This window comes from Elaeis guineensis, chromosome 2 (assembly GCF_000442705.2).
Source record: "Elaeis guineensis isolate ETL-2024a chromosome 2, EG11, whole genome shotgun sequence".
Classification (NCBI taxonomy): domain Eukaryota; kingdom Viridiplantae; phylum Streptophyta; class Magnoliopsida; order Arecales; family Arecaceae; genus Elaeis; species Elaeis guineensis.
Window position 1 is genome coordinate 102,470,943 of NC_025994.2, and position 11,518 is coordinate 102,482,460.

The window sequence follows — 11,518 nt, forward strand, 5'->3', positions numbered from 1 at the left end:
AATATTTTGTTTGATCTAATTGACATATTTAAATTTTCCTCGGCCAATAGTTTCGTAGAACGGACCGATTATTAGCTTATCCAAGAGTACTCTTTTCTCTCTCTCTCTTTTTTTTTTTTTTGTCTTCTCCACCAAGCCTAAAGAAATCTTAGTTCTTTCATGCTTTTAGAATTTTCTAATCGGTAATTTCGATGGGATTGATCATCGAAAGTGAAGATTAAATCATACTTTTTTGATAATAATTTATTATGCATCTTTTTTGCAAAATATTATATGGCTGCCATTGAGAAAAGGATTTTTTTTATAGTTGCTTTAGATTTGAAGTGTATTAGACTCCAAAGGTGGAAGCTTTTGGCATCAATTTTTCTTAGTGGATGGTAACATATAATTTTTTTCCCTATGTCTCACAGAGATGTATATCTCTATTAATTACATTATTTGATAGCCACTGTTTAAACACCCAATCCATTTCCTTACAAAATTTTAATGAGTATTTTCTACTATCACGTGAAAACTAGTATGTAATCTATATAGAACAATGAACTTTATGTGAAGTGCTTTCTCCAAGTTTTCCCTCAATATGTGATAGGAACTTTTAACAATATTTGAAAATATCATGTTATATATGCTCCAAAATAAAAGAGATAATATGATCTCCTCTACAATAATATCACTGGAAATATTAAAACAACAACTTAATTACTTATTAAACCCTTAGGACCAAAAGAGGTGAATATAAAATATAATAAACATCATAAATAACTAAAAGAAGCAATGACATATTTTATCAAAAATTATATTATTTTCAAATAAACCAAACTTAATATGGTGGGTGGTGAGACACAATTTGCAATAAAAAATTTTATTACTCATATTTTTCACCATGAATATATTTTATATACATTATATGTACCTATCATATATACACACTAATACTGTTTGTCGTGTCTACTAATATTTCTTATTATATATCTTGATAATACTTATTATACGTATTGATACTATTTATTACGTGCAACAATATTGCACACTACTAGTGTACTGCATTTTTTTTCCCCAATTATTCCATTTTTTTTACCCTCATCAAGCACTTTCTTACTATTAATTATAGTTTGTAATTGAAACTTTTGACAAGTACTCAATAACTAAAACAAAGTTTTGACAACTTTTCATGGTTCATAATTATTATTTTCGACAACATTATACATATACAAGACACAATCCATGTTATATTTATCTTATGATTAACTAAATTATAAATTGATATTATATTAAAATATTTTAAAACTCAAATTATATACTAAAATAAAGTTAACATGCAAAAATTTGAATTATATAGCTTGTCAATAAATGAAGAATTGATCTCACCTCTCTTTTTTTTTTTTAAAGAAATTCTACTGGCAAAGCACTATTATGAAATGCTTCACAATGTAGATTTTGAAAGAGGGAAGTGAGACAGAGAAATATTAAGTTCAATTTGTTTTCAAAAGAAGATGGTAAGAAAAAAATTGAGATAGGTGGGAGTGAATTTAGAAAGGAAGAATTAAAAATTAATTAAAAAATGAAAGAGATTGGAGAATAGGGTTTAAGAGAAATAACTTGCTAGAAACCAAAATCCAATATGAAAAAAAAAAAAGATATCTTGTTGACGTCTTTGTGGAGCAGATGGAAGGAGAAGCTGATGGAAACTGTTCGGCATAGAAGAAAAATCCTATTTGAGAAGGGATGAGGGAGGGATCCAATATTCAATGAACTGATTTAAATTCTTCATCAAAAATATAAAACTATTATAAAATGATAGAAAAAGATGAACACTGATCCATAATTTCAGAGAAGTATGATGACCGTGATGCAAAAATCCGCATATATTTCTCATGTCATGTCATGCACGAGCGCCGCTCGCTACACTGTCCATATCGTCTCGGCCAGCTCAGTCAGGCTCTTTTCGGGAATCCCAAACTTGCTCCCAAATTTGTTCTCTCTCCTCCCTTTCTCTTCTCCCCCTGCATTCTCTCCACAAGATTTCGCGGAGCGAAGCGCGCCCCTGAGACGATTCGCCTCTAGGGTTCCTTGCGCGCCGCCTGCGTCGGAGCTGCTCTCTCTAGGAATAAGGGGGTAGAAAGTGTCAGGGGAAGCGGCTTGGAGTAACGAGGGGAGAGCCCTTTGTCCGCCGGTTTATTATGGGAGAGGCGTGTGCTGGAGGGCTTCCTTCCGTGGATCCTTGTGGCCTTTGTCCTCTCGACCCGTCGTGGTAGCCAAAAGGTGGCGTCTTTGGTACCTTTCGGCTGCCAACGGACGAGGTTTGGTCCTCTGAAAACGGCCCGTTGCGTGTCCTTGACGTGGGCTCATCCCAGATCTCTCCTCCACGGCTCTCTACAGGGGTTTTAGGAGACTTTTCGTCGTCCCTGATCTCCGTTGAAGGAGTCCTTCGTTATTTGGGACGCCCCGAACCTTCTAAAGGCCATCCAGGGCGAACCGAGCTGTTTTCTTGTCTTATTTTCGTTGTTCGGCTGTCAAAAGAGGGATCTTGTGAGGTTTCTCGAGATTTCCGACGGAGAGAAAGAGATGGCGTATGCTCCGGGGAAAGATGCCGCCTTTTTATTCACCGACGAGGAATTGAGCGAGATGAGTGGGTTGAAGAGAGGCCGAGACTTCGTCGAGGTGACGTGCGGGTGCACGAGCCACCGCTACGGCGACGCCGTCGGGCAGCTTAGGGTTTTCGCCTCGGGCGATCTCGAGATCAGCTGCGAGTGCACGCCGGGTTGTCAGGAAGGTCAGTTCGATCTCTTGCTCTCCTGTGCTTTTCTCTCTTTGAATGCTTAGGTATATTGTTTATAGTATGAGATATGAGGTAGGTATGGGTTAGTTGGCGTTGATGATGATGGATTTCTAAGGGTAGAAAAGCATCTGGTCTTCTTGCACACATGATGTTTGATACTGGATTTATGCTTGTTATCTGCATATTAGGTCAGCTACATTCATTCCAGTGGCGTATTTTTTCTTCGTTCTGTGAAAGATATATCTGTCATGTATAAAAATATCAGCTATGTTCACATATGATGCCGAGATATTCAGTACTGACACGACACCTTCTGTGTTAGTGTTTGTGTGCGTTGCTCTTTTGTAGTGTGCAGTGATGTATGAATCCATGATCCTTGCTATGTGGCATCACGTCTTATCATTGGTTGTCGGGCTTTGGTTGGTTGGTTTCTGGTTTTGAGATATTGCTTCTCACGGTGGCCATCTTTTTCTGTTCGAGAGATTTTGCTTCTCATGTTAAGTCTTAAGTCTGATTCGTCTACTATCACGAGCAGCCAACTTTTGAGCATGGAACTTTTGTTAGAAATATTCTTGCAAAAGATCCTCTGCATGTTTTACTTTCTAGAGACTCTATGTTTTTGAGACGTTACTATTATTTGTGCCATGGCAGATTTTTGTTTTGTGATGGTACAGACTATTTATCTTCACTCAACTGTTTTATACTTGCTTTGTAGATTTACATTGATGAGATTTACTTCTCTGTTCTTTCTCAATTTTCCTTGGGAGTGTACGAAATAACAAGATTTTATGGAAGCTTCACAGTTCTAGGAAGCGGGGAATTTTTGTTTCCTTAATGATGGCAGCAGTGTGCTCTCATCAACTGTGGTTGTTGCCAGTAAATGATGCCTTGGGAGCTAACCACATTATTTTCTATCCAACTTTATTATATAATTTGCATTATGACTTGGAATAACTGAATCATGAATGGTAAATGCCTGGCCCTAATTTGATTAATCAAGTGGGTTGAACACGATATATTATGTTGAATGACTAATCCTATTTTTCACATCTCTAACTACTTTCCATGAGCATGTCAAGTTTGGTTTGCTTTTACAGTTTCTGTTTTTGATTATACCATCTTGTAATGTCTGTTACACTCTACCCCTGCATAATTTATTTCATTATCTTGTTGAGAAAATGAAGCATAAGGTAGCATGTGCATGGATATACCAGAATAAATAATTTGATGTCCTGCATATGAACAGATTTAACCTGTCTTTGCTGTTCTGATAACAATTCTTCTAGGAGCCTCTCCTACTTTGACTTTGGTCAGGAAAAGCTATGCATGCCAGTACCTTTGACCATACATTCATTTGTGATCTAAATCTTCTAGACCATGAAGTTAATAGAATAAAATTGAAAAAAAAATATTTTTCAGGCATCAAGAATGATTTTTAGCACATAACCAAGCTATCTATTTAAGATCCTTTTGAGGTTCTGTAGAGAAATGCTAAGTAAAAATGCATGTATGTAATTCTAAACTAGGAAGTCCAGTTCTAATTAAAATTCATCTGGGATGAAAGCGTGTGGATGTTATTAAAGCCCAGAAAGATATTAGATTAAAATGAAAGACCTAGTTAACAAAAAGTTAAAAGCAGTATGATAAATTCTTAGAAAACCTCAGGGTTCTGAAGAACAAATAATTGCTTTTAATGTATCCAATTGTTCGTCTGCTTCATTACATCAAGGTACTCAAGTCAAAAAGGTTGCTTCAGAAATGCCATTCCATACATATTTGTAGCTTTTGGTGATTATGTATATGATTCCCTTTCCTGAATTTATGTGTGAGTGCACAACGACGGCATATGATGTTATCTGCGAATCAGAACCTTCTTTTTTGATTAATTCCATTTGTACATGCTTTTCTAGATGAATATATAATTTTTTTGTTTACAATGAAATAGCATGCTTGCCTGTATTTTTTCAATGTCACGAAATATATCTGATTCACGCTAAAGATGTTGTCATTTGTTCTATGCTCTGGAGCACTCAATGTCACACCTCAAATGCATGTGGGCATTAGGCTTGCTGTAGTCTTGTTGTCTGTTGGCTGATCTGCTATGAATAAAATTTTCAGATAAGTTGACGCCAGCTGCTTTTGAGAGGCATTCTGGGCGGGAGACTGCAAGGAAATGGAAGAGCAATGTATGGGTCATAGTTAAAGGTGAAAAAGTTCCACTATCAAAGACAGTTCTACTTAAGTACTACAATCAAATGTCAAAAACTGGCAATAGCTCTCATAAAGGTCCCAATGGACGACCATGTCATCGTGATGAGTTTATCCGCTGTACAAGGTGTAACAAGCAGCGCAGGTTTCGCCTTCGGATCAAAGAGGAATGCCGCATTTACCATGATGCTGTTGCTGCTCTCGATTGGAAATGCTCTGACTCAAAGTTTGAAAAGTAAGTGGTCTAACTGGGTAGTATGACTGTTTAATTATTGTCACACCTATGCAAATTCTTCATGCCTTATATATGGGAAGGGTTGCCTCTTTTCTTTTCATATCAACTTGTTGACATGCATAATTTTTGCTTATGCTGTAGCTGTATAATAAATTTTTATTTGCAAAAAATTGTCAAATTGGTTATAGCCTACTTTGTACACAACTCTGTGATTATTTCTCATGCTCTGCATGTATATCGTGCAGTCACACTCGATATTCAGGTGGTTCTCTACTCTTGAAATGGGTCTAGCGATTAATTTAAGCTTCATGGTTATTTTGTGATTCAAAAACATTTGAGTATTGTTGTGATTAAGTGTTCTCTCTTTTTTGTCTTTGTAAATTGACAATTTTTGGTGGAAGGCATTCTCTTTCTTTATGACAATGTTATGACAGTCAGATGCACAACCCTGAGAATAACATGGCATCCCATTGTAGGAATACATCATGAAAGTATGAAAATGGTAATACAGGTGGCTGTTCATCAATGCCCTAAAGTGGGGACAAATTCTTGCTTATCAGAAGCAAAATGATCCACCTACAGATCCATTTAATTTCTTTTTTCTATTCTTTATTCATCAGTTTGGGTTTCAAATAATAGTTTTATGTCAGGAATTACCATCAGTGTTGGTTATGTTCTAGTTACAGTGAGCTCCTTTTTGCATCAATTCGAGTTCACATAAATGCATTTAGTCTAGGATTATGGAGTGTTTTTTATTAAAAAAGTCAAATGGATATGATAGAATTAAGATCACGTTTAACCATCGAGTAATTTGAATGCAATTACGGCCGGCTTGCTTAGGTGTTTGTAATTGAAAATCCAATAGTTCATATTCATTTTATTTGGTGTTTTAAGTGTATCATGACAAGTTGAACTCTTTTGACTGTTTGACTTACTAGAAGAGTGTTTTCAACAGAGTTAGACTCTGAGAAAATCTTTTTTCTTTATACTTTTAAGGGAACTGAGGAAATCTTACATTGGATCATAGCAATCCTTATGCTTTATTAATTTATTAATTAATTTATTTAATGGGTTAGGGGCAAAAAATTTGCAAAAGTGGAAGCCGAAGAAGGGAAATAGACTTGCATAGTGGTAAACTGAATCTGATGTTAGAAAAACTTAATTTCATATTTTATCCGGGCTTTAGATTAGGCATCTCCAGATTCAAACGTGGCAGCATGGATGGTACCATTTTAACCGTGTGTTGCTACCATGTTTTGGAGCTAATGCATCAAGAATATCCAATTAAATCAAAGTATTTAGATTTAGCAGTACAATGGTGCTATTAGAAAGATTTGCACAAAAATCTAGCTTTACTGGGAGGGAAAAAAATTAATGACCTACAAGTAGTGCTCAGCACATGCATCTGTTTACCCAGTACTTTTGTCATCTCAAGGTTCAAACCAAGGACTTCTTCGCTCTTCCATATTTTTAACACAATCATTATTTCTGCTTGCATTTTCTCCCATTTCCTTGATTTCATTCCTTGTGTGCTGCTTCCATGTATCAGGATTAGCTGTGATGATGAAGAGGAGCGGGCCAGTCGCAAGGTATTGAGGGGATGCTTGCGTTCACCATCATGCAGTGGGTGCACCACATGCGTCTGTTTTGGTTGTGAGATCTGTCGCTTCACAGACTGCAGTTGCCAGACTTGCCTTGATTTCACTCAGAATGCAAAAAATTAAACCTGTTCGTTGGGTTATTTTTCATTCTCGGGCCATTGAAGTAGCATTTAGGGAGAGCTTTTAAGCTCTATTTTGGTTGCCAGGCGAATTAAGATGCTTCCGTTATTGGTTCAATTTTTGTTGTTTTCAGTGACCTATTCAAGATAGTGAAAAAGATGAGGCCTATTGGGTATTTATTTTAACTGGAGAACTTGCTCATAAATGACAATGATGGAAAATTTGGGAACAAGAACTTGTTCTTAACTACAGTAGATGAAAGGCTGTGTTGAAGCCTTCATTGGACATGGAGCACTATATAATTTAACTTTGCAACCGAGTTCTCAGTTGAACACTACTGACGATAGTTCAAGAACTTCATAGATTTGCCGAGTTACGTTGAGCGAGGAAATGAAATCTCTAAGTTGGTCACCAATAGTCGCGGCAAGAGCACACCCCATTGAGAAAATGGTGGAACCTATGCGTGTCTCTCAATATAATCTTCCTTTCTGTTATCAGAGAAAAGTATTTAAATGCACGGTGACAATCTCCACAAACCCGAAGGTTCTTCATGATTCGAAGTGAGACCCCTGGAGCAGTAGAAAGATCTCCAAAAGCAAATGCCAGCTTCTCACAGTGATTGAACAGTGATTCTTCTCTTCTACTATCTTTCATGTCGTGAAGTGTGAAGCTGATGTCAGGTGCGTAACCTGCTGTTTTAATCTCCTTGATTAGCTCGTGTAACTTCTCATATATTTCTTGTGATAAAGGATGCGATCGGTCTTCAACTCTGAACGTATGAACTCTTCGATTGATCTCAATCCAACTAAGAGCAATTTCCTTCTCCACACCTCTCTCTTCCATCAACTGCCTGACTCTTTCAGCTTCTATCCATCTTCCTGATCTAGCATAAATATTAGCAACAAGTACATAATTAGTAGCTTCATAAGGATCTGATTCGAGCAGCAAATCTGCTACCTGCCTTCCGATTCCCATGTTTCGATGTTTACGACAAGCTCCAAGGACGGTTCTCCATAGAGAAGTGTCGGGTTCAAAAGGCATAATATCTATTAGTCTCATTGCTCCCTCAATATCTCCTGCTCGGGCCATCATGTCCACCATGCATGCATAATGTTGGTAACTTGGTTTAATTCCTTCATTTTCTTCCATGGAATTGAATACCTCTAGGCCTTCATGAACAAGACCAGCATGATTGAAAGCTGAAAGGAGGTTTAGGAGAGTAATTTCATCAGGTCTCTGGCCAACAAGTTTCATCCGTCTGAAGAGCTCTGCAGCTTCTTTTGGAGAGCCATGTTGAGCAAGAGCTGAAATAATTGAATTGAATGAAATCACGTTTGGTTTTGCTATTGAATTGAAGATTTTCCATGCTTCACTGATGCACCCGCAATTTGAGTACATGGTAACAAGGGAATTCTTTGTTGCCACATCAGGGGAATCACTGCTTTTTAAGCAGTGAGCATGGACCTGTTTTCCCATTTCCATCCTTGACAATTCACCACAAGCCAACAACAAGCCTGAATAGATGAACTGACTGGTTTCGATACCCAAGTACATCATCTCAAGGAATAGGTGGAGTGCCTCCTCTGCTCTGCCACTCTTCACACTTGCAGATATCATCGAAGACCAAACTCCACTGTCCATTGAATCCATATCATCAAATGCTTGTCTCGCACACCCAATTTTTTGCTTTGCTGAATACACAGTAATCAAACAAGTTCCGATAAAGTGATCTCTCTCCAATCCAACCTTGAAGATATATGCATGTACCGCTTCGAATTCTTCAGGAAAATAGTCTCCTACTTTAGCTCCAGTCAGTAAAGCAGGGAATGTAAACTTATCCGGTAGAGTTTCTTGTCTCCTCATCACTTGAAACAGTCTGAAAGCTTCTTCTCTGTAGCCCACCTGAGAGTACCCTCTAATTATGGAATTCCAACTGGTAACGTTTCTCTGTTTCATTCTCTCAAAAACCTGCCTTCCATATTCTAATTCTCCACACTTTGCATACAAGTCTACAAGGGCGGTCTCTAGAATTAGATTTGAAGAAAAACCGCGCACGATAAGTTGGCTGTGCAGTTGCTTTCCCAAAGAATCTGCTTCGATATCGGCAGAAGATTTCAGCAGGCTGCTGAATGTTAGAGGAGTCGGTTCAATTCCAGTGCTCTGCATCTCCTTATAAAGATTAAAACCATCACCGTGGATCCCATGTTCCACTAGCTGAGCGATCATAGAATTCCAAGCTACTGGACTCCTTGTTCTGGAAATCGCCTCAAAAGCACGAGCAGAGTCATTTATATTCTCACAAGCAGCATACATTTGGATGAGAGAGTTGCTCACGAACTCTTCTCCTCCACATCCAAACTTGATGGAGAGAGAATGGAGCTGCTTTCCTAGAGAGGGCTCCCTTTGCTGTCCTGCGACTCTTATAACAACAGAAAACGTGAACGCGTCCGGTTCAATCCCATGACTCTGCGATTCAAGGAACACCGACAAGGCCTCCTCGACGAGCCCACTTCGATAGTACATTGTAATTATGGAGTTGCAACAGATGAGATTGGTTCCAAGTTTGCTGGTGTCGAACACCCTGCGAGCAAAATCCAAGCTTTCGCATTTCACGTACAAGCTCAGCAGGCTGGATTGCAAGAACTGATCGGATTCGAGACCTCTCTTTATCATGCGAGCATGGACTTGAAGACCCCCTTCTAAAAATCTCTCTTTTGAGCAAGCTCGCAGCAAAGCCCCATATGAAGAAGGCTTGATGTCTGAACTAAGCGCTCTCTGGTCATTGGAGAAGAGCTCGAATGCTCTTCTTCTGAGACTTTGGTCTCCACACACCTTTTTGGGGACACCATTGGTCATCTCTTCAGCTCCTTTCAGTTTTGTCTCTCTGGTGGATTTTGTGTTCCCAGTTTCCAGTAATGGGGGAATTCTAGTCAAGGGGAGGCTTCGGCAATTCAGAAGCACCATGTTGTTATTGGCTTTGAAAGCTTCATAGAACAGTGAGGGGCTCACAAGGTATCATCTATCTTCTGAAGAGCTTAGCCATTTTGTTTGTTGGATGTCTCGTTTAAATATCTTAGGCAAGAAATGACTCACCATGGCTTAAAGGTGTGGCTCTAGGATGGGGAGTGCTTCATAAAGCAGATATTGTAAGAATTCTATTAATTTTTAGGGGCTCTCCGATTTTCCTCAACTTATCCGTGGAGGTTTTGTGGTGTTTCCGTTTTCGGCCGCGTCAGCCGCTGTACGCCCGTTGGGAATTGGCTGGCCGGCCTATTGGACCGTTGCGCCAGCTGACCCGCAGAGGACTCCATGGAGCCCCTGGAGCACTAAATGGACTAGCCGTTTAGGCCCGTCCGGATAGCCGTTCGCCCAAGTCCCCAGAGTTCACGTCTTTCTTATTACTGAGTGGATCATTCGTGTATGCTCCTCCACTGTGATCATGTTGTGCTACTGGAGCAAGTTCATTGGAGGCCTTCATTGCCAAAGCTGCTGTGGTTCCTTTAGGGCAGCAAATGATGCGCCTCTGTCCTATGTGAACGCTTTCTATCCCCTGTACCATTCTCATGCTTTACCTTTGATGTATTTAAATTTTAATTTTATGCATCCATCAATAATTTGGTGATTTGAAAAGATAATTGCCTTCACAATTTTTCTGAAATTAAACATTTATACAACTTTTGGAGTTATGTTTCCAACACAAAATAGCTATAGGAGCAGATTAGCGCTTGTCATCACCATTCTAATGCCCGGATACCAAATTTTGAAAAATGTTAAGCTTTTTTTGTAGGTATAATAAGCTCATGAAAACTTGGGAAGGAATCTGAGTTAGAAAATGTGCGAGCGGCACCTTCTCCTCATTGAAGAGGTCCTAAGTTCAAGGTTTTCGTCTCCTCTGAGATCTTGGTTTATATTGATATCGGGCACCTCTTAATACAATATATGTAAAATTCCTGGCATATCACCATTTCAACCAGTACTATATTTTCACATTGGCAGTTATTTTTGAGATATTTTTTTTAGAAAAAAGTATCCGAAAAATCTAATCTAAACGATTAAAGGACAAACATGTATTCCCTACTTCAGTCAGTGGTAAAGGACTTTCTTTTTTTTTCTTTTTTTTAATAACAACATGAGGCCTAATAAGTTTCATCACGTATATGCTAATGGGCCGTTCTCACTATGTCGCTGTAATATAAGTTGCTGGAAGAGGGTTGGACCGAACAAACTGCCAAGCATGGTTCATGAAGGACGCAAACCACAGCTAGATTTCCAATGGCCGGAATTGGAGCAACAAGAAAAACAAGAAAGATCAAACCACCACAAAGCGTCCACTATCTCTAGCCTTTGAAACAATTAATCTCTTAACACAAAGATCTCACATTCAATTTACTAAACAGAATCACCATTTCTCTAGTATATTATAATGGTGGCATATTGGGGTTCGGATTGTATCTTTCGTGTGAAAGAATGATTCACCTTCATTCTTGACGCGTCAATCTTGGCATCACACGATAGGAACTTCAAATCCATGCAGACAGATGAAAGAAAAGTTTGGAGTGCTTTAAGAGTTGCGCA

General features: G+C 38.6%; 2 protein-coding genes across 2 annotated transcripts; one reads left to right on the plus strand and one right to left on the minus strand.

The window, feature by feature from the left end:
* The first annotated feature begins 1,947 nt into the window (after positions 1–1,947).
* Positions 1,948–7,128, plus strand: LOC105032452 (protein ULTRAPETALA 1). Its single transcript, XM_010906909.4, has 3 exons — positions 1,948–2,773; positions 4,898–5,222; positions 6,772–7,128. Exons 1-3 carry the CDS (start codon positions 2,566–2,568, stop codon positions 6,944–6,946), a joined length of 708 nt encoding a protein of 235 aa, XP_010905211.1. The 5' UTR covers positions 1,948–2,565; the 3' UTR covers positions 6,947–7,128.
* A 223-nt stretch (positions 7,129–7,351) lies between these two features.
* On the minus strand, positions 7,352–9,907 carry LOC105032885 (pentatricopeptide repeat-containing protein At2g03880, mitochondrial). The gene has a single exon (XM_010907479.1). The coding sequence runs from the start codon at positions 9,905–9,907 to the stop codon at positions 7,352–7,354; it is 2,556 nt and encodes an 851-aa protein (XP_010905781.1).
* Between the last annotated feature and the right edge of the window lie 1,611 nt (positions 9,908–11,518).

Bases quoted from the DNA above. Each gene is read 5' to 3' on its own strand.
- LOC105032452 (XM_010906909.4), top strand. From the start codon at position 2,566: ATGGCGTATGCTCCGGGGAAAGATGCCGCCTTTTTATTCACCGACGAG. The intron at 2,774-4,897 runs GTCAGTTCGATC...TAAAATTTTCAG, and splicing joins CACGCCGGGTTGTCAGGAAG to ATAAGTTGACGCCAGCTGCT. The intron at 5,223-6,771 runs GTAAGTGGTCTA...TCCATGTATCAG, and splicing joins TCTGACTCAAAGTTTGAAAA to GATTAGCTGTGATGATGAAG.
- LOC105032885 (XM_010907479.1), bottom strand. From the start codon at position 9,907: ATGGTGCTTCTGAATTGCCGAAGCCTCCCCTTGACTAGAATTCCCCCA.